Source organism: Notamacropus eugenii, chromosome 3 (assembly GCF_028372415.1).
Source record: "Notamacropus eugenii isolate mMacEug1 chromosome 3, mMacEug1.pri_v2, whole genome shotgun sequence".
In the NCBI taxonomy this organism is placed as follows: Eukaryota; Metazoa; Chordata; class Mammalia; order Diprotodontia; family Macropodidae; genus Notamacropus; species Notamacropus eugenii.
Window position 1 is genome coordinate 371,509,673 of NC_092874.1, and position 26,439 is coordinate 371,536,111.

The 26,439-nt window shown below is 38.1% G+C and overlaps 2 protein-coding genes across 7 annotated transcripts in view; one reads left to right on the forward strand and one right to left on the reverse strand.

Annotated features, from left to right (window-relative positions):
• LOC140496986 (uncharacterized) overlaps positions 1-1,237 on the reverse strand; it is a 44,752-nt gene extending 43,515 nt beyond the window's left edge. For 5 of the 6 annotated variants that reach the window (XM_072597441.1, XM_072597440.1, XM_072597439.1 and 2 more), the window contains exon 1: positions 334-1,237. In XM_072597441.1, coding sequence (XP_072453542.1) covers positions 398-1,120 — 723 coding nt within the window. In that variant the 5' untranslated portion in view covers positions 1,121-1,237 and the 3' untranslated portion in view covers positions 334-397. The remainder of the gene's footprint in view (positions 1-333) is intronic. The other variant, XM_072597442.1, reaches the window with a different exon arrangement.
• Positions 591-10,471, forward strand: SRP19 (signal recognition particle 19). The gene is made up of 5 exons (XM_072597444.1): positions 591-704; positions 1,233-1,308; positions 7,772-7,843; positions 7,944-8,055; positions 9,823-10,471. Exons 1-5 carry the CDS (start codon positions 667-669, stop codon positions 9,954-9,956), a joined length of 432 nt encoding a protein of 143 aa, XP_072453545.1. The 5' UTR covers positions 591-666; the 3' UTR covers positions 9,957-10,471.
• Positions 10,472-26,439: the final 15,968 nt, after the last annotated feature.

Genomic DNA, 26,439 nt, shown 5'->3' on the forward strand with positions numbered 1-26,439 from the left:
AGGGCTCGGTGCAAAGGCGGACAAGTTGGTCTTTTTCTGGGCAAGGCCGATGACTAAAGTACACGTTTGTCGTGGGGGAGGGAGGGTGCGTGCGTGCGTGCATGCGTGTGCGTGATGTTTTCCAGGAATCGGGAGGGTGAAGGCAGATCGTGGCCGATTAAAGTTTACAAAAATTAGTATCCAAAGGTCGGCTGCCAGAGGCAGTGACACACTTAAGATCCTAAGATGGCGCCCGCCTCCACAACTCTCCTCCTTCCCCACTTCCCCCGCCCTTCTCTCATCTTCCCTCTCCCCCTCCTCCCCCCAAAAAGACGCAGGACGAGCCTAGGCTACCTAGAAAACCAGGTGTGGCCAATTCCCCAACCAACGTATCTCCCAGTCCTTCCTTGACGCGGCGTTAACTGTCGGCTTCCGGTCCTCTGCGCCGCAATTGAACCACGCACGCGCGTTTCTCAGAGGAGGCGGGCTCTTCGTCACAGTTTGTTGTCCTAGCGCCAAGCCTTTGAGTGACAGCTCCTGGAACGAACAGGGAGAGGGAGATGGCGGAAATTGCATATGTGGTAGGCGGGATTTCCCCCGGAAGGGACAGTTGTGAACTCAGCGTCGGCTCGGTGTAACGGTGATCTTCTCGCCCCCTGGCCTCGGGGATCGGGAGCGCCTCGGGAGATGGCGTACGCCGATCGGTCTCCGGCGGACAAGGACAGGTAAAGCCCTCGGGGGGAGGAAGTAACGGAAGATGTTTACCGCCCCCTGGCACGGCTCGGCCACTCTCCCCGGGGGCAGTGGCCCGGACAGCGCGGAGCCGCTCTGGGCTCTTGAGTTCTTGGAAAACTGCTGGGAAGGGATGGGGAGGATGGAGAGCGAGGCTGCCTTGGACTCTTTCCCGGGGGAGTAGCTTGGCAGTGGGCTGCAGGCGGAGCTCCGGAAGCCCCCTCTCAGCCCTCTCCCAGAAGAATTCACCCGGGTGATCCGTGGGGAAAGAAGCCCCTTCCGGCCCCGAAGCCCCTTCCTCCGCCTGGCTTGTTTGATTCTGGAGTGGAAGGGGCGTTGGATCGGAGGTTCCGGGTTCTAATCCCCGGTCTGCGGCTGCGAGAATTGGGGCAGACCGCTTCCTTAACATCTGCTTCTCAGTGTCCTTATTTCCGAAAAGAGAGTTTCAGACTGAATAACCCCAAAGGTTACTTTCAGCTCTAAGTCCTGTATCATGAAGCCCATTTCTCTGTCCCTCTTAGGTTCATCTGCATTTATCCAGCGTATTTAAATAACAAGAAGACCATTGCTGAGGGAAGACGGATCCCCATCGACAAAGTAAGGGCCCCAGGAGCTTCAGGGCGGGATGTCCGCGTCCTGCCAGGGGATCAGGGGCTTGGAGGACAGTGGTTAAGAGAGGGGGTTGGTGTTGGAGAAAATGGGAAGTCTGACGTAATGTGTAACAATGTGTGATCCTGAGGATTGTTAAAGGGATTCTGTAAGACGGCCTCGTAATGGAGATGACAAAGTTAAAACACTAGCTAACACTTAGTTAGTGTTTGCCGTATTCCAGGCACTCTGCACCTCACTGCTGAGGTAGGTGCTGTTATCACCCTCATTTTACTGGGAAGGAAACTGAGGCAGAGATTAGGTGACTTGCCCAGGGCCACACAGCTAAGTAAGAGCCTGAGACTGGATATCAGTTGAGATCTTTCTGACCAGGCCACCTGCCTGCCTCATAGACTTATCCAGGTTTGTCCAGGAGCTAGTATTTCTTCTCTTGAGAAAATGAATTTGACAGTAATATATGTTTTGGAATACTATGAAATTGCTTCCAGAGCTTAGAAGAAAGTTATTTTTTACATTACCAAATAAGTTGTAAATTTAAGAATATGCACATTTCTAAATTATAGACTATATAGAGAAATAAAGGTGATGGTATTATCCCTTAAGAGGATGAGTAGAATTGAACTTGTAGATTGGTAGTTACAAAGTTAAGCCTGCAATACTTGTTTCTAAAACTTCCCAGTATTATTAGGTAACTTCAGCAGAAAACTATGCAAATAGGCAATGATTGAAAATATCCAGTCAGGTAAGATTAGATTTTTCCTATAGCTTAGTTAAGATTCTAGCATAACCAGGGTCCATTTTAATTGCCATTGAAATAATTCCTATCTGAAATATAAATTTTTGAGGGGATGGAGTGAAATGAAATAGGTAAGCCATAATTTTTTTTAAAAAAGAGAAAAATGAATTACTAGTATCAAAATTGAAAAAAAAAGGTGAATTCACAACTGAAAAATAAGAAAAGAAAATAAAGAAATAAAAGCAATTATTAGGTGTTTCAACTATATGCCAATAAATTTGATAGTCTAAAAAAAATAGATTAATATTTACAGAATTATAAATTGCCCGGAATAGCAGAACAGGAAATAAATACTTTAGTCAACTTATCTGAGAAAAAGAAATGGAACAAGGCATAAATGAACACCCTAAGGAAAAAATCCTCAGGTCCAGATGGATTTACAAATGAATTCTACCAAATAGTTAAAGACCAATTAATTCCATTACTCCATAAACTGAAAAATAGATAAAGAAGGAATCCTACCAAATTCCTTTTTTTATATGAATTTAGTCTTGATATCTAAACTAGGGCAGAGAGAAAACTTAATAGGTCAATTTCCCTCATGAATAGTGATGCAAAAATATAAATATTAAGAAGGAAACTACAGCAATCCATTATCATCAGGTTGAATGTAACCAGGAATGAAGAGCTGGTTCAATATTAGGATAACTATAAGCATAACTGATCATATTAATAACAAACTAACAAAAATCATATATTTATGTTAATAGATTCAGTAAAGGCTTTTGATAAAATCTAATAGCCATTCCTATTAATAACACTAGAAAGCATAGGAATAAATGGAGTTTTCCTCAGAGTGGTTAGTTGTTGTCCTTGTTCTGGAAGAGGGCCAAAATGACATCACCATGAGAAAGTGAAGTTTCAGTGTGTCCAAGTGTGGCTGATGAGACCAATACAAGCTCGGAATTCTCTGCCACAGGTTGGGCACAGATAGTCTGTGTGAATATTTAGGGTGGATACGCCAAATTTGCACTTCCTACATTTGCTTTGTGCTGTCTCAGTTCTGCTTTGCTCATAGAGCACAGCACCGCTTCTGATATGTAAATAGAAAAATAGTATCTATCTAAAACTGAGAATAAGAATTATCTCAAATTGAGGTAAGCTAAAGCTTTTCCAGTAAGATCATAGGTGAAGCAAAGATTATCCCGATTACTATTCACTTCTTTAGTCAAGAAACAGATTTTGATGGCAATAGACAGAGAAGAAACAAAACCATCACTTTTTACATTTGACATGGTTTACTTAGAGAGCCCTAATAGAAATAGCTAACATTTATATAGCACTTAGTATGTGCTGGGCACTGTATTAAGCACTTTATAATTAATTATCTCATTTGATTCTTAAACCCTTGAAAGGAAGGTGCTATAATTCCTATTTGACAGGAGAGGAAACTGAGACTTAGTAGTTAAGTGATTTACCTGGGGTCATACAGCCATTAAGTGTCTGAGGCCTGATTTGAATTTTAAGTCTTCCTGACTCTAGGCCCAGCACAGTATCCATTATATCAGCTAGCTTCCGCAGAGAATCAGTTAAAAAGTGAATTGAAACAATTTACAGTTTCAGCCCAGTTGCAGGATCTAAAGTAAGCCAATACAAAGCTTTGTTGTTAACCAACAAAATCTCATCAGCAGGGTAAGGAAAGTGAAATTCTTTTTAAAATGTAAAATACTTGAAAGTCTACCTGCCATGACACACACTGGAACTATATGAACACAATTACAAAATGTTTTTTACACAAATAAAGACAGATGTAAAAAAATAATTGAAAAAAATATTAGTTACTCATGGGTAGGCCGAACCAATACTTTAAAATGACAGTACTACCTATTGAGTGCCGTATCAATTAAATTACCAAAGAATTACTGTATGGAACTAGAAAAAAATAAGAATTCATTTGGAGGAACAAAAGGTCAGGAATGTCAAGGGAATCAGTAGGGGAAAATGGAAAGGAAGGGCAGTACTGGATCTCACCCTACACTGCAGTTGTCTTGTGTTTGATAAACTCAGAGTCCATCTATTGGGGCAAGAGTTTAATAATAATAAACAAAAGCTCAGGAAAACTGAAAAGTAGTTTGTCAGAAACTATTTATAGATCACCTTATGCCAAGACAAGCCTCTAACAGATATATTATTTATATATAAAGGATCTAAAATCAAATTAATGGTGCATAGAAGAAATTACCTGTCAGATCTGTGTTTAGAGGAAGAGTTCATGACTAAATAAGATATAGAAAGGTTCACAGAAAATGAAATGGATAATGTTGATTACATAAAATTTTTCACAAACAAAATGAGTATAGCTAAAATTAGAAGAAAAGCAGTAAACTGGCAGCAGATTTGTCTGATAAAGTTCTAATTTCTGAGATATATGAGGAACTGAGTTAAATTACAAGAAAAAGATCCATTTTCCAGTTGACAAATGGTCAGAATATGAATAGACACTTTACAGAAGTAGAAATCCAAGCTCTCAATAGGCATGTGGGGAAAAAAATGTTATAAATCACTAATAATTAGAGCAATGCAAATTAAAACAACTCAGAGATACCACCTTCATGCCTATCAAATTAATAAGGAAATTCAAAAGAAAATGACAAATAATGGCAGAAGTGTGGGGAAAATAGGTACACTAATGCTAGAGCTGTGAACTAGTCATCTATTCTGGAAAACTATTTGAGAGTATGCCATATCATTTGACCCAGCAATTCCGCTAGTAAGTCTGTAACCCAAAGAGATCAAAGAAAGGGGAAAAAGACCCATATGTTTTTAAAAAAAATAAATAGTTATAGCAGTTCTTTTTGTGTTGGCAAAGAATTGGGAATTAAGGGGAAGTTTATCAGTTGGGAATGATTGAAGAAATTATGGTGTATAAATGTGATGGGGTATTATTATACTGTGAGAAAGGATGAAGGGGATGGTTTCAGAAAAATGTAAGAAAACTTGTATAACTGAGGCAAAGTGAAGTGAGTAGAACCAAGAAAACACTTTATGTAATAACACTTCATATCAGAAGGATAATCAACTTTGAAAGATATAGTTATTGATGAACATAATGACCAACTGCAAGGATGCATGATGAAATACGCTATCCACCTCCAGATAGAGAGCTTATTGTCTTAGCAAATTGAAGTCAATTTTCTTCTCTTCATTTTTTTTTATTTCTTTTGGATATGGCTAAAGTGGAAATTTGTTTTGTATGACTGTACTTATTTTTTTTTTACCTTCCCGATGAGTAGGGGAGAAGAAGGGAGGAACTAATGAATTTGGAACCAAAAATAAAATTGGATTTAAACTGTTAAGTTAAAAATATTAGAAAGTATGTAAGCCCTTTTGGTTGGTGCAACCAACCTTTGATTTAATGTACTAGGCACCAGGAGTACAAAAACAAAAAGAGACTCTGCCTTCAATGTAAGTAGGATCTTACTTTTACTGGGAATGAGGAGGTACACATGCTAAAATAAGTAAAATCCAAGATAATTGATTCTCGGAGAGAGAGGGCATTAATAGCTAAGGAGATTGGGAAAGGCTATTATGGAAGCTGAGTCTTGAAAATAACAATATTGATAAGTGTCATTTATATAGTGCTTACTATGTGCCATGCATTGTGCCCAATGCTTTACAATGATCTCATTTGATCCTCACAACAACCTTGAGAGATAAGCACTATTATGATCCCCATTTTATAGAGAAGAAACTGAGGCACCAGGGGTTAAGTGTCTTACCTAGGATCACATAATTAGTAAGTATCTAAGACTGGATTTGAACTCAGATTTTCCTAACTCCAGGTCTTGGGCTTACCCACCATACTGCCTAACTGTCTGCTTTCTCCCCTCCCCCACAAAAAAGTAAGAATTCCAGGAGACCAAATTGAGAAGGGAGTGTATTGTAAGTAGGGAGAATAGAAGTGAGAATTGAAATGCTAATTTAGGGGAACAGAAAATGGCTAGGTTAGCTAGAATATGAAGTGTGAAATGAAGGGGGAGTATTGTGAAATAGGTCATGAAAGGTTGCCATGAAAGGGCTTTACATGCCTGGTTGAGTTTGCATTTGATCCTAGAGACAATGTGAAACTCCTGGCAATTTTTGAATCAAAGAACGCCATGGACATACCTGTGTTTTATAAAGAAGGATGGGACCTCAAAGAAGCTACCTAATCTAGTTACTACATACTTTATTTTTCAGTTAAGGAAATTGAGACTCAGAAAGGTTAAGTGATTTGCTCAGAGTCACATTGAGACTCAGAAAGGTTAAGTGATTTGCTCAGAGTCACACAGATAATGCACATCAGAAGTGGAATTTGAGCCCAGGTCTTCTCCAGAAATGGTATTCTTTCCATTCTACTATTTTGTCAACTATGGGAAGAATGACATGGAGAAGAGAGACACTGAAAACCAGAAAAGTGTAGGGGGAAAATCAGGGGGATATTGCATTAGTTCCAGTGAAATAATAGAGACCTAATTCCCCATCTCTAAATTAGTTGGTTAACCCTAGGTTATTGGTTGTGTGAGTGCACAGGAGCTCCATGTGAAAGAGATTGGGAGGCAGAAGTGACAAGATGAGGCAACTAATTTGAATATGGGAAAATAGGGAGTGGGAATAGAATAAATTGAGGATGATTCTGAGATTATGAACTTGGGTAACTAAGGTTAGTTAGTGATACCCTAAACAGAAGTAGGAAGGTTAGATTTAGCAAGGGACGAAGAGTTCCATTTGGAATATGTTGATGCCTATGGAAATCCAGATGGAGATCTCAGCAGGCATTTTGTGACACCAAAATGTAGTTCAGAAGAGATTAGGGCTGTTTAATATAGATTTGTAAGGCATTTTCTAAACATGATAATTGAACCTGTTGGAGCTGATGAGGTTACTGAGAGAACTGTAGAAAAAAAAGAATAGCACAGCCTTGGGGGACAACCACATCAGGAGACTGGGCATGAATGATGATCCAAAGAAGAGGCTTAAGGCATGGTTGGAGAATCAAGGAGAATAGTGTCATGAAATTCAAGGGAGTAGAGTATATTCATGAGAAAGGAGTAGTTAATTACCAAACAGCTGCCAGGATGTCAAAGAAGATGGCAACCTAGGAGATGGGAGAGAAACTATTGAACTTTGCTCATTCGGACTTAGGGTGTTCTTGGAAAGAACCGTTGTAGGCAAGTGGTAAGGTGATGAAGTTAGAAGCCAGATTGAGAGGGGTTGAAAAGTGAGGTAGGAGTTTAGCAATGAAAGGGAATGAAGATATAGGACAAAAGATAGTTTGAATAGGTGTAGGGTTTTGTTCTGTTTTTTTTTTTAATGAGGGAGATGTAGGTTGGTAGAAATGTCATCTGTGAAAAGGGAAGAAAATGAGTGGTGTAGGGGACTTGAGTGAAGAGGATATTTTTAACAGCCCTTGTGGGAGTCACTCATGGTGGCTAAGGATTGCTGTGGAGCAGTAAGGGGCCAGTTGAAATTAAATTAATATTTGTAAGTCAACCCTTAAAGCACAGTTGTATGACTCCCTCATTGGTGTTTGATGGACTGCAAAATAGACATGGTGGACCACATGGTGGGTGCAATGCAGTGTTTGATATTAGTAAGCTTTGAGCCATGATTGGATGAATGTGATATTCTGTAGCTAAAGAGTGACTTTTTTTTTTCCTATAAAAACTGCTTCAGGCTGTTGAGAATCCCACAGCTACAGAGATCCAAGATGTATGCCTGGCAGTTGGACTTAATGTGCACATTGAGGTACAGTGAAATTTCTTAGTACTTAATTTATTCATTTCATTGACAGGTTTCACATTATCTATTTGAAACAAAATATGTGCTTTTCTGTTTTGGATCCTAGAAAAATAAAATGTACTCCAGAGAATGGAATCGTGATTTACAATATAGGGGCAGAGTACGAGTTCAGCTCAAACAGGAAGATGGCAGCCTGTGCCTTGTACAGTTCCCGTCACGTAAGTCAGAAGGTTATTTCTGGTGAATGCTAGTAAGACTGTAGAGTGAAGTTTGGGTGTATTGTTGCCTGCAGTCCTGTGACCATATTGTCTCTTCTTTTTATAGAGCATTAATACAAGGCTTCTTTTTGAAATCATATAATAAGTTTTACATGATCTGATTTTTCAAAGGGTTGAACATATACCCATTAAATGTTTTTAAAATAATATTTTTCCCCATTTACATATAAAATAGTTTTTTTTAACATTCGTGTTTGTTTTTTTTAATTTGGATTTCCATATTCTCACTCTCCCTCCCCTGCCCTCCCCTGAGATGGTAAGCAGTCTGATATGGGTTATACATGTTCAGTCATGTAAATTATTTCCATTTTAGTCATTTTGTGGAAGAAAACTCAAGAGAAAGTGGAGGGGCAGAGAATATGCTTTGGTCTGTATTCAGACTCTATCAGTTCTTTGAGTCCTTTGCAATTGTTTAGAATCATTGTGTTGCTGAAAATAGCGAAGTCATTGAGAGCTGATCATTGTACAATATTGTTGTTAAAATGTACAACTACTAGTTTTGCTCATTTCATTTTGCATCAATTCATATAAATTTTTTCAGGTTTTTCTGAGAGCATCCTGCTTGTCCATTTCTCATAGGATAGTAGTGTTAAATCACAATCATATACCACAACTTGTTCAGCCATTCCCCTATTGATAGGTATCCGCTCCATAGCTAATTCTTAGCTACCACAGAAAGAGCTACTATAAATATTTAGGTACAGATAGGTCCTCCCTCCATACCCATGCCCCCCTTTTAAAAAATCTCTTCGGAATATGCCTAGTCACTTCTATCTACGTATGCTATATATTGCTGCATCAAAGAGTTTTGTGGAACTTTACATATAGCTCCAAATTGTTCTCCAGAATGGTTGTATCAGTTCATAACTTCACCAAGAGTGCATTAGTTTCCCAATTTTTGCTTTCCCTCTAACATTTGTCATTTTTCTTTTCTGTTATATTAGCCAGTCTGATAACTGTAAGGTTATACCCATTAAATGTTAAAGGAAGTGAGAGATGGTAGTTTTCTTAAAACTGACTCTAAGATTTTATTTTTTTGTGATTTTATTATTGGTGGGTAAGGAACTCCTGATGAGGAAGTGTACCCTCTACCAACTCTTCCACAAATTACAGTTGCCTAAGTTACTGAGAGATTGTCTTACCCAGGGTACGTTCTAGAGACAGGACTTGAATCCAGGTCATCCTGACTATAAAGGCAACTCAGTTCAGGAGAAAAGCACAGATTGATAGCCTATGATTGGGTGATCTAGAACTGGCGATTGGTAATAACCAGTGATTTCTGTAATTTACAAGTCTTGAAAAATCACATTTATCCATTGTAAGGCACTTGCATAATAGAGCTTCAATATAACATTCTCTCCCAGATTGTGTTTGTAATGGTAATGGGGTATGATAGTGGGGTATAAACTAAATAATCCTTTAGTCTCACAAAGCTGAAATTTAAACATGCAAGCTTATTTCAGAGTTCCTCCATTTTAATGTTATTTTGGACCTATTATAAACTCGGTACTTCTGTGTCTCCAGTAGATGACCTATTTATGCAGTCAGACCTATCTGTTGCCAGACTTTTTATTGCCTACAGTCAATTTTTTTTTTCATGCGAACTATTTTGTTGATTTGATAGCCTGGTGATTTTATAATTTAAGAGTTATTTGATTGCATCCTTCACCTCACAAACATGGGCTAAATCTAACTTCTGGTTCCTAGGTAAGTCAGTAATGTTGTATGCAGCTGAAATGATACCCAAACTAAAAACAAGGACACAAAAAACAGGAGGCGGTGACCAAAGTCTTCAACAAGGAGAGGGAGGTAAAAAAGGAAAAGGGAAGAAGAAGAAGTGATCCAGTGATACCTCATTGCTGAATGTGTGTCAATCCTACAAAAGATAAGAATGAACATTGATGATTTGCTCCTGAAGTGAATGATGAGAAAGGAAACTGAAGAAGTTGTATGACTTGTTACTTTCACGTAACTGGAATATGTATGTTTGTGCTTCTCAGCTTCAACAGAACAGTCAACCAACTTGAATTCATGAAATAAAAAAAATTGACATTGGAAAGTTAGTGTTTATATAGCACAAAGCCCGCAGAAGTCCTCTGCAGACCAGCACTGAATTGTTGGGGAAATATGTATGTATCTTTATAAATTTAAGGGTCATTACCCAGTGAACTACACAACTTTTAAGTCATTTGTTCTCCTGTGCTGTTTCTTACATTGTAAGTGTCTTAGGTTAGAAGAAAAGTTACACTTTCTGAGTATATTCTGTTTGAATTGAACAGATTTATCAATCTTTAATTTACAATCTGCTCAACTTTTGTTAATGTTTAAGTTCATGAAATAAAGGATTTGAAATTGATTTTTGAAGCTTTCTGTTATGAAGGGATTATTTAAATTCTGTAGCGATTAGTTGAGTAGTAGAAGAAGATGGAGAATGAAAGAATAGCCAGAGTGAGTCAAAGCAAATAAAAGATGGTTTTATAAAGTAGCTGGGATTTGTGTAGGTAGCTTTCTCTTGTCCTGTTGCTACAAAAGAATTGAGTTATAATGTATACTATTATGTTCTAGGTCTCTGATAAAAAGAAAAAATGTCAACTTTGTCTTGATTGGTTTTCTGTGAATAGAGACAATTTGCACCACTCATTAGGATTTCACCCCACTTGTGTTTTACTCTTTTGAGTTAGACTCTTTCAGGTGGCTTGATGATCAGTATTTAAATATTAACTAGTCCAGCTTCATTTTACTGATGAAACTGAGAGCCAAAGGATTTAACTGTGAATTTAGGAAGGGATCAAGCTACTAAGGGAGTAGCATAGAGATGAGTTCTGAAACCAGGTCCTGTGACGGCAGCTACAGTATTCTTTTCATAATGCTATGTTGCCTGTGCTTCTGAAGTAACAATAAATCAGAATTTCTTACAAATTCCATTTGAAGAGAATTTACTCTGAGGTTCATAGAGACCAAAATTGCAGAACTTGATGCTTCCCTTTGTAATAATGTAGAAATTGCTTCAGCAAGTTAAATGGATGCGTCAAGTTAGCCACCTCCACCTTTACATCTACATGTTCTGGGAGACATCACTTGTGATGTTTTTCTTGCCTTGTTTTGGTAGAGGGATAACTTGGGGCCTAACATGGAAAAAGTTTGAGAGCCATTGCTAAAAATGTTTATGATCTCTTCTTTGTATGTAGTATTTAAAAAAATCAGCCACTCCATATAATCGTTTAGTTAGTAGTTTAAAATGTCAGAACTGATTAAATAGGGTGTCCTTTCTTAACACAGTTTGTTTTGATGAATGTAGTGTTAAGTGCTGCAAAGCCAAAACTCGTTTGTTCGGTTTTTTGGTGAAAGTTTCTAGAACTGAGGCTGAAAACTTACCCATCCCCAGCAGTGAAGTAGCTACAATTGAGTCTTCTTGTCTTGCCTAATCAAAAATTTTAGCGTTCTCTTGTCCTTGTTGGGTACAAAATAGATGTCTATTGCCTCTGCGGAAAGAGAAAGAAAATAGATGGTTCTTAGGTTCTCACTTGCTTTCCATTTCATTTACCATGACCTACTTAGCAGATCAAAGAATTTTCTCATTAAAATTCTTCTTGGGTTTTCTGTGTTCATATGCTGATTTTCACTTAACCCAATGGAGGCAAAGTGGTACAGTGAAGAAGGAACAGGACTGCAGTCTGAGGGCCTGGGTTCAAATTCTCGCTCTTCTCATCTCCCAAGACCTCAGTTTTGTCATCTATAAAAAATGGTTTCTAAGGTTCCTTCCAAATATAAATATGTGGTCTTAGATTTTTTTTCTCTAAAAATGATTAGAGGGCTTAACTGAAGTTACTTTCTGTTAAGACAGTGCTGTACATAAGAGTCTTTAGAGTTCTTACTGTAAATATCCTTGATTGAATTAACAAGTTTTCTGGTATAAATTCTTGTCTTGGAGTTAAACACTTGTGCTCAATAACTATTTCAGACAACGTGTATTTGTTTCTTTCTTCCATTCATCACCAAGCTGAGAATGCTATAAATTAGGCTCCAAGTATATGAATGAATTTCATCCTTTGACTTACAGAAAAGTTAATGATGTTTACTAAGGGTCAGATTTTGAGCATAACTAGCACCAAGTAGAATTTTTCAGTACTGAGTATTTTCTCATTTCGTAGAACTTGAACCATAAGTAGTGGTAAATACGCAAGTGACTAGAGTTCCCATGATTGACTTTATGCATAGTTCTTGGTTATCTACTCCCATATAATGTGATCCTAAAGACCATTGGTTATATGCTTTTATAGAACTTGATGATTTAATAGTAAAGAATAGAGTGGTACGATTAACTGCAGTGTTTAGGAAACCAGGGCAGGGAGAGCCGAAGATCTGATTAATTGAATTTTCCAACTAATTCAAGATAAACCAGAAAAAAAAAACCTTTTCGATTGTTTTAGAACATTTTTTTAGAAACTGTATTATATTTTTCTACTTTAACACAGTTATATGATGTTATACAATTCACTTTTCTGAGTATCAGTGATCATTGTATTATAGTACAGTTAAATCCAGAAGGTGGCAGATATCAACTCTCTACTGAGATTTTAAAATTAAATATCTGATAAGAGCTTATCTTATCATCCCAGGCTTCATTCCACACCCTCTTCCTTAAGTGAATTGATTCCAATTAAAGATTCCAGTAAGATAGATTAAGGTTACTTGGAGATTTTCTGTATTCTCTCTAATCAGTAACATTAGACCCTAATATATATTTACGCCGAATTGAAACTGATCAGAGTGGATGTTTCTTTGGTGACAAATGACCTTTCCCTATTATGGTAGTTTGCTAAATGTCTTTCAGTTTTAAATAAAGCAAGTCAATTAGTTTAAAATGCACAGAAACTGAATGTGGTAGATGTGTTAGTTTTCCTGAACTTTTTTTTTTAACAAGAGATGACTCTGAGAGGAGGGATATATTTAGAAATGAAGATGATATTAAAAACAAAAGATACCAATAAAAGTGTTTTTAAAAAACTTTATGACTGTGTCTTGTACTCTTAGATCTGTCATCATTAAGGATCAAGTATTTGACTCAAAAAATTTGAAATTATTCAGGATTAGTTGTTTTTATCAAAAACATGCAAATGCAGTGGTGCTTCCTAAGAAAAAGTAGCCATCTAAAGACCAACCAACCTATATAAAAATTGCAAAGTTCAGTTGTGTCCCTAATAATAACTCAGGCTTTTAATTCTATTTATATCATTTTAGCAGAGTCCAAATATTCACAAGCATACACACACACACACACACACACACACACACACACATACATATGCTTTATATGTGTGTTTTTATTTTCATAAAGGTAACTGTGGCAAAGTAGTTAGAGAGCTGGCCAATCAGAAAGACCTGGGTTTAAGTCCCACATCTGTAATCTGTGATACTTAAAACCTTGAGACTAACCTTTTAGTGCTCCAAATAGCTCTAGGACATCATAGCAGTTGCCTGTCTGGATCAATGGATAAAGTTTTCTCACAAGGAGAATTAAGTGTTTGCTAACTAAAGTGCTTTCTAGGTTCTTTTGGTTATCAACTATCATAAAGCACCTACTGTGTGCCAGGCATTGTGTTAAATTCTGGGGATATGAAGAAGCAGAAGATAGTTTCTTATGGCAATTAATTTGTCGATTAAACTTCTATATGTAATTATAGTCTATAACCTTCTGTCCCTAACACATTTTGTATTTTCAGTAACCTGAATAAATCACAGTTGGGTTGTTTCAGTTATGTGCTGTATGTTTTCCTTATTTTTATTCTATTAATTTTGAGCTCTGCTCTAATAGGTCAGTGATTTGCCTCCACAGACGACTAAGAAGTAACACATACACAATAAGGAATAGTTTCCCATCAGTTAAAATGTAATCAGTTTCTTTTTTTTTTGGTGATGTTATGTGTTCATTATGTCCCACAATTATTCCACTTCTTGAAGAAAAGTATTCACAAAACATAACAGCAGCCAGAACCTACATGAATTTATAATATAAACTCATTTGTAAAATCTTAGATGATAAGAATGGAAGTTGATGAACTGTGTTGCCTACTAAAAAGCTTCAGTGGAGGATAAAATTAGCTTAAAGGGTGATGAGAAATCCAATTAAGTCAAGTCATTTCAAGGAATTTTTAAGGATAAAAATGCAAAAACCTTCAGAATAAAAATAGAAAAGAATATACAAGTTTTTATAACAAATTTTGTTTGTCATTAAGGAAAGCAGTGGTGCTACCATACTTGGATTCTAACTTCACAGTCCTGTATGTGTCTATAGAAGAGGTACATGTAATACTCAAGAAGACAAGGATGGGAAACATAGCTAGATGGACCAAATGTACATAAAGGAGCTCTGTGCTGGAAGCAATGCAAACAGGAGGACAAACTTTTGAGGGATAGATTCATAAGGGATCGGAAGGAGATGATAAAGTCACTAAAAAAAATCTTCATGGGTAGGCAAAGCTAATATAATAAAAATGGCAGGTCTACCTAAATTTACTTACTCATTGCCATACCAAGGACCAAAAAATTATTGTTTAGAGCTAGAAAAAAATTCACCTGGAAGAACAAAAGGTCAAGAAAAGGGAAAATTAATGAAAAAAATGCAAAGGAAGGTGGCCTGACTGTACCAGATTTAAAACTATATTATAAAGCAGCAATCATCAAAACTGTGTGGTACTGACTCAAAAATAGAGTGGTGAATCAGTGGAGTGGATTAGGTACAGAAGACACAGTAGTAGATGGCTAGTAATCTACTGTTAGATAAACCCCAAATCCTCAGCTTTTGGGATAACTCATTTGACAGAAATTGCTAGGAAAACTGAAAAATAATATGGCAAAAACTAGGCATAGACGAACATCTCACACCCTATCCCATGATAAAGTCAAAATGTGTGTGTGATTTAGACATAAAGGCTGATGCCATAAGCAAATTAGGAGAGCAAGGAATAGTTTACCAGTCAAATCTGTGGAGAAGGGAAGAATTTATGACCAAACGAGACAGAGAGCATGAAATGTAAAATGGATAATTTTGATTACATTAGAAAGTTTTTGCACAAACAAAACCAATGACAAGAGACAAAGTGCATGAAATGTAAAATGGATAGTTTTGATTACATTAGAAAGTTTTTACACAAACAAAACCAATGCAGTGAATATTAGAAAGAGAGCAGAAAGTCGGGAAACAATTTTTACAGCCAATGTTTCTGATAAAGGCCTCATTTCTAAAATATATAGAGTACTGAATCAAGTTTATAGAATACAAGTCATTCCCCAGTTGATAAAATGGTCAAAGGATATGAACAGGCAGTTTTCAGAGGAAGAAATTAAAGCTATACATAATTATATGAAAAAATGCTCTGAATCACTTGATTAGAGAAATGCAAAATAAAATAACACTAAAGTACCACCTATCAGGTTGCCTAATATGTCAGGAAAGGAAAATGATGAATGTTGCAGATATAGGGAAAATGGAATACCAATGTGTTGATGGAATTGTGAACTGACCCAACAGTTCTGGAGAGCAATTTGAAATTATGTCCAAAGGGCTATAAAACTTGCATACCCCTTGATCCAGCAATACCACTACCAAGTCTATATCCCAAAGAGATCATAAAAATGGGAAAGGGACCCAAATGTACAAAAATATTTATAGCAGCTCTTTTTATGGTGGCTAGAAACAATATTAAGAGGATGCCCATCAATTGGGCATGAATGTAATGGAATACTACTATTGTTCTATAAGAAATGACATTGGTTGGGGGGGGGGGGGGCAGAGCCAAGATGCTGGAGTAGAAAGATGCACATACGCTAGCTCTTACCCCACAGCCCATAAAATACCTGTAAAGAAGAACTCTCAACAAATTCTAGAGCAGCAGAAGCACAGAAGTCACAGAACAATGGAGTGGAGGAGATTTCTAGCCCAGAGTGACCTGAAAGACCTACAGGAAAGGTCTGTCACACACCGGATGCAGAGCAGAGCCCAGCCCTGCCTTGGCCATGTGTCAGTGAAGGAACAGATCCAAGCAGGCTTCAGGGACAGAATCTCCAGTGGCAGTGCAAATCCCTCAACCCACAGGTGCCAAACTTCAGTGAGAGGGTCTTTTTGGCTAGCCGAGAAGGGAGCAGGGTGTCCCCATAACTCAAGCCTTCTCAGGTGGCAGCAGTAGAGGCAGCGGCAGACGGGGCTCCCAAAGCAGACAGTAGCCCGCATCCATTGTTGAAGGTCTCACTGTAAACCCCATGAGGGAACTGAGCCCTGTGTCATGGCCCTGCCCCCACCTGAGCACCTGAACTTAATCTCACACTGAATAGCAGCCCCGCCCAGCCAACAGCCCTGAGGCTGGGAAGCAGCATTTGAATCTCAGCCCCCAAGATCTGGCTGGGCGGATCTGGAGGCAAGGTGGGTGTGAAGAGGAAGCTCAGAAGTCGTCACTGGCTGGAAAAATGGCCAGAAAAGGGAAAAAAAATAAGACTATAGAAGGCTACTTTCTTGGTGAACAGATATCTCCTCCCTTCCTTTCTGATGAGGAAAAACAAGGCTTACCATCTGGGAAAGACATAAACGTCAAGGCTTCTGTATCCCAAACAGACAAAATAAATATTCAATGGGCTCAGGCCATGGAAGAGCTCAAAAAGGATTTTGAAAATCAAGTTAGAGAGGTGGAGGAAAAACTGGAAAGAGAAATAAGAGACATGCAGTCAAAGCATGAAAAGCAGGTCAACACCTTGCTAAAGGAGACCCAAAAAAATGCTGAAGAAAATAACACGTTGAAAAATAGGCTAACTCAATTGGCAAAAGAGGTTCAAAAAGCCAATGAGGAGAATGCTTTCGAAAGCAGAATCAGCCAAATGGAAAAGGAGGTTCAAAAGCTCACTGAAGAAAATAGTTCTTTCAAAATTAGAATGGAACAGATGGAGGCTAATGACTTTATGAGAAACCAAGAAATCACAAAACAAAACCAAAAGAATGAAAAAATGGAAGATAATGTGAAATATCTCATTGGAAAAACAACTGACCTGGAAAATAGATCCAGGAGAGACAATTTAAAAATTATGGGACTACCTGAAAGCCATGATCAAAAAAAGAGCCTAGACATCATCTTTCATGAAATTATCAAGGAAAACTGCCCTAATATTCTAGAACCAGAGGGCAAAATAAATATTGAAAGAATCCACCGATCACCACCTGAAAAAGATCCAAAAAGAGAAACTCCTAGGAATATTGTGTCCAAATTCCAGAGTTCCCAGGTCAAGGAGAAAATATTGCAAGCAGCTAGAAAGAAATAATTCAAGTATTGTGGAAATACAATCAGGATAACATAAGATCTAGCAGCTTCTACATTAAGGGATCAAAGGGCATGGAATAGGATATTCCAGAAGTCAAAGGAATTAGGACTAAAACCAAGAATCACCTACCCAGCAAAACTGAGTATAATACTTCAGGGGAAAAATTGGTCTTTCAATGAAATAGAGGACTTTCAAGCATTCTTGATGAGAAGACCAGAGCTAAAAAGAAAATTTGACTTTCAAACACAAGAATGAAGAGAGGCATGAAAAGGTAAACAGCAAAGAGAAGTCATAAGAGACTTACAAAAGATTAATTGTTTACATTCCTACATGGAAAGACAATATTAATAACTCTTGAAACTATTCAGTATCTGGGTACTGGGTGGGATTACACACACACACATGCACACGCACACACACATAGAGACAGAGTGAATTGAAGAGGATGGGATCATATCTTAAAAAAAATGAAATCAAGCAGTGAGAGAGAAATATATGGGAGGAGAAGGGAGAAATGGAATGGGGCAAATTATCTCTCATAAAAGAGGCAAGCATAAGACTTTTTAGTGGAGGGAAAAAGAGGGGAGGTGAGAGAAAAACATGAAGTTTACTCTCATCACATTCCACTAAAGGAAGGAATAAAATGCACACTCATTTTGGTATGAAAACCTATCTTACAATACAGGAAAGTGGGGGAGAAGGGGATAAGTAGGGTGGGGGGGGGGGATGATGGAAGGGAGGGCAATGGGAAGAGGGAGCAATTTGAAGTCAACACTCATGGGAAAGGACAGGATCAAAAGAGAGAATAGAAGCAATGGAGGGCAGGATAGGATGGAGGGAAATATAGTTAGTCTTACACAACATGACTATCATGGAAGTCATTTGCAAAATTACACAGATATGGCCTATATTGAATTGCTTGCCTTCTAAAGGGAATGGGTGGAGAGGGAGGGATGAAGAGAAGTTGGAACTCAAAGTTTTAGGAACAACTGTTGAGTATTGTTCTTGCCACTAGGAAATAAGAAATACAGGTAAAGGGGTATAGAAAGTTATCTGGCCCTACAGGACAAAAGAGAAGATGGGGACAAGGGAAGGGAGGGATGATAGAAGAGAGGGCAGATTGGTGATAGGGGCAATTAGAATGCTCGGTGTTTTGGGGTGAGGGGAGGGGACAGATGGGGAGAAAATGTGGAACCCAAAATTTTGTGAAAATGAATGTTAAAAGTTAAATTAATTAATTTAAAAAAATTTAATTAAATTAAATTAAAAAAAAAAAAGAGGTTAGCTCAATTGGAAAAAGAGGTCCAAAAAACCGATGAGGAGAAGGAGGTTTTAAAAAGCAGAATTAGCCAAATGGAGGAGAAGGTTCAAAAGCTCACTGAACAAAATAATTCATTGAAAGAAAGAATTGAGTTCAGGGAAATGAATGACTATGAGTTAAACCAAGCAGTTAGTAAACAAAACCAAAACTTTGAAAAAAATAGAAGATAACGTGAAACATCTCACTGGAAAAGCAACTCACCTGGAAAATAGATCCAAAAGAAACAATTTAAAAATTATGGGACTACCTGAAAGCCATGATCAAAAAAAGAGCCTAGACATTATCTTCCATGAAATTATCAAGAAAAACTGCCCTGGTGTTCTAGAATCAGAGGGCAAAATAAATATTGAAAGAATCCACTGATCATCTCCTGAAAAAGACCCAAAGAGAGAAACTCCTAGGAATATCGTGGCCAAATTTCAGAGTTCCCAGATCAAGGAGAAAATACTGCAAGCAGCTAGAAAGAAACAATTTAAGTAGTGTGGAAATACAATCAGGATAACAGAATCTGGCAGCTTCAACATTAAGGGATAGAAGGGCTTGGAATGGGATATTTCAGAGGTCAAAGGAACTGGGATTGAAACCAAGAATCACCTACCCAGCAAATCTGAGTATAATATTTCAGGGGAATAAATGGTCATTCAATGATATAGAGGACTTTCAATCATTCATACTGAGGAAAAGACCAGATATGTAAAGAAAATTTGACTTCCCAAGACAAGAATCAAGAGAAGCATGAAAAGGTAAACAAGAAAGAAAAGTCATAAAAGACTCTCTAAAGCTGAACTGTTTATATTACTACATGGAAAGAAAATATTTATAACTCTTGAATCTTTTCTCAGTATTTGGGTAGATGGAGAGGTTGTACATACACACACATACACATGTATAGATAGAGAGTACAGGGTGTGTTGAATCAGAAGAGATGACATTCACACACAAAAAAAATAAAATAAAATAAAAATTAAGGGGTGAAGGAGGAAAATACTGGGAAGAGAAAGGGAGAAATGGAATGGGGCAGTTTATAACTCATAAAAGAGATAAGAAAAATCTTGTTCAATGAAGGAGAAAAGGGAGAAGGCGAGAGGGGAAAAATGAAGCTACTTTCTCCATATGTGGCTGAAGGGGAGAATAACATGCTCACTAAATTTGATATGAAATTTTATATCACACCACAGTAAAGTAGGAGAGGAGGCCACAAGTGGGGTGAGGGGAATGTTAGAAGGGAGGGCAAATGAGAGAAGGGAGTCACTAGAAAAACATTTTCAAGCAGGGACAAGGTCAGTTGTAGGGGGGGAAAATAAGGGGGGATAGGGTAGGTCAGAGGGCAATATAATTAGTCTCACACAACATGATTATTATGGAAGTCTTGTGAAACAACACATATTTAGTCTGTATTGCTTGCCTTCTCAGTGGGGCTGGGGAGGGGGGGGAGGGAGAGAAGATGGAATTCAAAGTATTAGCAACGAATGTTGGGAATTTTTATTGCATATAATGGGGAAGTAAGAAATACAGGGAATGGGGTATAGAAATTTATCTTGCCCTACAAGAAAAGAGAGAAGATGGGGATAAGGGAAGGATGAGGTGTGATAGAAGGGAGGGTACATTGAGGGAAGGAGTAATCAGAATGCAAGGTATTAGGAAACGGAGGGAGGGGAGTGATGGGGAGAAAAATTGGACATGTTACAAAGTTAGGTAAAAGCAATTTTAGTTTGGGGAAAATAATTTTATTCCAAATTTCCTAGAGGAAGGTAACCTCGGGTAAAATTTGGCATTGATGGAAAAGTCAAGGTTTTAATGGTAAATTTGATTTTATGATTGCTATGTAATCAGGAGCTAGAACATGTATAGAAAGGCACGTAAGCCACTTAAGACTTGCCTCAAAAGATGTTCCTTAGCCAAAGTGAAATTACAATCATATTTGAAACCTGGTTGTTGAAACTTGCCATTTTTAGATGCTATGGGACTATTAAGTGACTGTTCTTCTGAGTCTAACTCCAGGTATGGATAGCAAGAAAGGCAGTCTGATCCATGATCCCAGTAAGCCTGTGAGATGCTGGTATGAACTGCAAAAGATGATCTCATGGGAAGGGTGGGAGAGTGGCTGTTCAGCTTGGGCTGAGGTAGGATTCTCCTAACTCAATTTCCCCACTGACATCTGGCAGGCTGTAAGCCTGACTGAATGCAAGTGGACAATCTAATCTTTCCTGGAACTGACATGAAGTTGGGAAGATATTGTATCCCTACAATGTCCCCACTCTTGGTGGCAATTTCCTATAGTCAAAAGGTTTGTAAGCTTAATACCAGATCTATTAAATTATAGATTATTGGTAGGGGAACATCAGAGGTTAAGTGTAAAATTAAGCTATTAGGAATAGGACTTTAGACCAACAACAATAAGTTAGGGTCCTTTAATTCTTAGTAATACTGTGGAGACAATTAGATCAAGAGCTTGTGATGTTAGCAACATAAATATTATTTGCATCTCAGTTGGTTAATGTTTAAAAAAAAATTCTTTTATGGTTCATATTGTAAATGCTTTAAAAAGAAGTATCACCTGACCAAACGTTTGAATTGTTTTATCTGTTATAAAATGTATTAAAAATGAAAAATAAAATTTAAAAAAAGTAAAAAAAAAAATCACATTCAGAGATTTCAGAAAAACCTGGAAAGACTTACATGAACTGATGCTGAGTGAAGTGAGCAGAACCAGAAGGACATTGTACACGGTAACACCAACACTATTCCGTCATCAACTATGAGAGACTTAACTCTTCTCAGCAATGCAGTGTTGCAAGACAATTCCAAGGGACTCATAATGGAAATTGCTAATCACATCCAGAGAAAACTATGGCATCTGAATGCAGATCAAAGCATGCTATTTTCACTTTTTTGTTTCTTGTTTTTTTCCTTACTTGTGGTTTTTCCCTTTTGTTCTGAGTCTTCTTTCACAACATGACTATTGTGGAAATGTTAAACATGATTGTACATGTATAATCTATATTGGATTGCTTGTCATCTTCCGGGGGGGGGGGGGGGAATGGGAAGGAAGGGAGGGAGAAAAATTTGAAGCTCAAAATCTTCAAAAGATGAATGTTGAAAACTATCTTAACGTGTGATTAGAAAAAAAATACTATTAAGTAAGAAAAAATATCTTGGAGTTTGTTGTTGTTGGAAAAAGGCAACCAAGAGACCATCAACAACTACTAGTCTGTCTGCTAACTTTCTCATCTATAGAAAGTTGCTACAAAAATAATCCTTTCACACAGTGCATTAGTAGGAAGCAGGCTTTCAAAGTAGCATAAATAATGTAGAAAATTCATGACCCTGCTGTGTTCATAGTTTGATTGTAAAAAGACCAAAACCTTGCTTTAAAATCTCGCAGAGTTGTCTCTTATGCTTACATCAAAATTATTTAGAAGGCAATAGAGAAAACCTTATTTGTCTCTTAGATCCTTAATAGTAGTACTATTGCTATACAGTGGAAGTTAAATTTGATTTAATTCCTCTTTGACATGGACTTTTTTTTCTGACAATGAATAATTTAAATTGGTCCTCTCTGTAGCAATAATGTTCTGCTATTGTATATATTATTTGACTTAGTTGATTTTTCTGAACTTTTTTCTCTTTAAACATTTTTTTGCAACATGTGAAGTTAAGCTTTTTTGTAATGTGTAAGATTTTACACATATCCCTATTGAACTTGATCTTATTACATGCTTTCTCCTGTCAAGATCCTTTTGGTCATCCTGACTCTCATATCTGCAGTGTGTTAGGGATCCCTCTCAACTTTGTGTTACTTCAAATTTGATAACTACATCTTTATCCGAATTATTTAAAAATGCTAAACAGCCTTTATTTTGTTGCCATAAGTGTTCTATAAACAGTAACTCTAAGATTAATAATAATGATAGCTAACATTATCTAGCACTTACTGTTAGCTGGGCTCTGTTCTAAGTACTTTACCTTTATCTCATTTGATCCTCAGGACAGCTTTGGATGGTAGGTGCCATTTTACAGATGAGGAAACAGGCAAAACGGGTTAAGTGACTTGCCCAGGATCACATGACTAGTCTGAGGCCAGGGTGTTCTTGACTCCAGACTTGGCACTCTTCACTGTGCCATCTGTCAGATCAGTTTCCTATTATTCAGTCACACCCTATTCCTTGCACTTTCCTAACTTCACAATGACTTGAAATCTTACCAACTTTCTGTGTTTTGTCATCACTTCAGTCTGGGAATTTGTTGTCTTGAGTATACATGTGACCTAGTGGTTAGAGTAGAGTGTGGAACTTGGAGTTCAAATCTGGCCTCAAACACTTACTAGCTGTGTGACCCTGGGCAGATCACAAAGCCTCTGTCTACCTCAATTTCCTCATCTTTACAGTGATAACAATACAAGTTTCTACCTCCCAGTGTTATTGTGAGGATAGAATGCAATAATATTTGTAAAATGCTTTGCAAAATTTCTGTTTAAATGCTCCCAAAGTGGGGGAAAAGACAGAGTAGGTAGATTTTTGTTGATTGAAAAATCAAAATTTAATTTATATAGTTGTATAAATTATATAATTGTATTCATCTATATAATTATTTACATAAAATTATATATATATATTATATAAAATTTGTATTAAAAAAGGAAAGGCCAATAGATAGTTGGCAATGGACTGGAGCTGTAGAGAGATAGTAGGCTTAGGTATATGAGTCTTATAAATTGAGTTATCTCAACAGATGATACACCTATGAAAACTAATGAAGTCAACCAATTGAGAGTGTAGGGGAAGGCCTAGGGGAGGGAAAACTGTAGTTCAGAGGTGGGACATAGATGACAAACCAGCAAAGGAGACAGAGAAGTCAAACTGGAGAACTAGGAGAGAATATCATTGTGAAAACCCCAAGAGGAAGTGTAATAAGCTGGACTGACTTAGGCCAGTCCTCTGGTAGTTTAGGTCCAAAACTGGAACAAAAGTGAGACAATTATTTGACAGATAAGAAAAAGAGTTATACTGAGCCATAGTAGGGGAAGAATGTTTAGAGCAGGAAAGGGAATTTGAGGACAAAGTATCTCAATTAAGTGCAACTTCCAAGCCTTGTTCCTACTGCTAGGGCTCTGAGGCTCCTATCATCCCTCATATGCTGTCTAATTTGTGTTCAGATGGCCAGCAAACTGTATCAATGGCCTGAGCCTTAGCCCCCTAAGCTAGTCAAATTTGAAGGACCATTTTAGTACCTTTTAAGGAAAAGCTAGTTTAACATGCAATAGGGATATAGAAGTAAGGCAAAAACAGCTTCTACCCTCAAGGAATTCACATTGTAATGAGGGCTACACCATGCAGTTATATGTAAATATAAGATTTATACAGGATTAATTGGAGGTAATCTCAGAGGGAAACTATTAGCATTAAGAGTGTCCAGAAAAGGCCTCTTGTAGAAAGTAGGATTTGAGCTGAGACTTGAAGGAAGATGGAATCTGGAGACCAGGAGAAAGAGCATTCCAGACTTGGAGAACCAATGCAAAGGCACAAAATTGGGAGATAGAGTATCCAGTTTAAGGAACAGCAGGACCTGTATCACTGGGTCATAGAATATATGGAGAATAAAATATAAGAAAACTGGAAAAGTAGGAAGAGGCCTACTTATGATGGCCTTTAAAAGCCAGAGGATTTTATATTTGAACCCAAGGGTAATAAAGAGCAGCAATAAACTAGAATTTACTGAATAGGGGAATGACATGGTCAGACCTGCACTCAAGGAAAATTGTTCTAGCAGTTGAGTGAAAAATAGAGTAGGAAGAAACACTGAGCAGGGAGAGTTTCTGTATCAGAAGTAAGAAGGGGATGTATACAAGGAGGTAAAATTTAACAAAATTTGGCCACAGATTGGATATTGAGGTGAGTGGAATTAAAGAGCCCAGAATGACACAAAACAATGTAACACCACCCTGATGGGAAATGAAGACCAAAAATACCAATCTTCACTTCCTTTTAGAAGGATCTCATCTTGGATCTAAAATATCTAGTCTAGGTGGTGGCCAATGTGAAATCTTTGTAATTAATAATGGATATCTCAATGGAAAGAATTGAATATGAGCAGGATATCAGATCTACAGGGAAAATGACAATAACAGTTTCTGAATAGTCATGGTTCCCCATCTTAGAACTGGCCCAGACCAATACTCAATGGTATCTCCTGGTGTTTCCTGATCCACAAGCCAGGCCCTCTCCTCCCTTGGGATACTTATGGGAAGAGCAATAGAATGCCAGCCCTGTCCCCTTAGAGGCCTCTGAGGGAATGCCCTCCTTCTACAGGTGCTCAGTAGACACTTTCACCTCCCCCTTGTTACCAGAAAGCAAGCCACTGTGCAGCAATGCTACTCCTTGTTTCTCAGAGCCTTCACTATATAAAAGAGCTGTCCAATTACTGCTGGACATTGTAGGGACAGCAATATGGCAGGGGCCAGTCAATAAGCAGAAGGCTACAATGGGCCTGCGTTTGCCACCACTCATGCCAGTGCTTATTCTGCAGAGCCTGTGTCTCTGCCCTATTCATCAATTGCTGGGGCCAAGCATCTCTTCCCACTTTGTTTATTCCACTGCCTACTCTGCCAGATCAATGTTCCAGGGGCCTGAGCACTGTGTCAGGTGCTCTCACCTCACACCCAGGCCCTGCCTGTGCTGGGATAGGAAAATCGCTACTCCTGGGAACAAACTCTGTCCCCCATGCTAGGGTGGAGCCTTGCTACAAGACTGAGTGATGTGCTGGAACCTGAGTGAGCTCCATGGCTCTAGCACTGGCTAAACATTGCCTCAGACTTGAGCTATGTCATGCCTGCCATCACTGGGGCCCAAAGGGAGGAGCATTGCTACAGTCCTGGGCTTCCAGCGTTCTCTTATGCAGAAGTAATGTGGGTGCTGCTACTGCTTGGACAGAGCCTTGCCATGTTCCTATGCTGCCAGTTCCCCATGTGCTGAAGCAGGAGCACTGTGATAGTATTGTGATTGGTGGAGACTGACTGCCCCCCATGCCTGGCCTGGATGCTGCAGCACAGAGTGGCATAGCCCCAGGCTGATTCACTATTGTGATGAAGTGAGGAACTATGTCACATGATGTGGCTTGGGCACCTCCAAGGGATTCTGTCCAATCAATCCGTGTCTTGGGTTCCTCTTTACTCTTTCCATTGTAGGAAATTTCTTTACTAAGGAGCTCCTGAGGTCTCAAAACTCAAAGCTTGACTTCAAGGCTAGTAAAGACCAGATTTTCTGTCCTCAGGAAATGAGATAATGGTCACTTTATACTCTGCCCTATTTGGACCACATCTAAAATATTGTATTTAATTCCGTGAACTACAGTTTAGAAAAGACCTTGATAATTTGGTGTGTTTGCAGAGAAGAGCAGTCAGAATTTCTAAGGACCTTGAGTCTATGTTATGTGAGGATCAGTAGAAGATGCTGGTAATATTTAACCTGGAAAAGACTCTGCAGGGAGATGATAGTTGTCTTCAAGCATTCAAAGGGTTTTCATGTGGCAAAGGAATGAGATTTGTTCTGTTTGTTCATAGAGGGCAGCCCCTAGGAGTGATGGTGGCAAAGAGGCAAATTTTGATTTATTGTCAGGAAAAATGTCTTAGCCTTTCAAGCTATCCAAGAATGAAAAGGCCTCTTTTGGAAGATATTCCCATTCTCCCCTCCCTCGTCAGA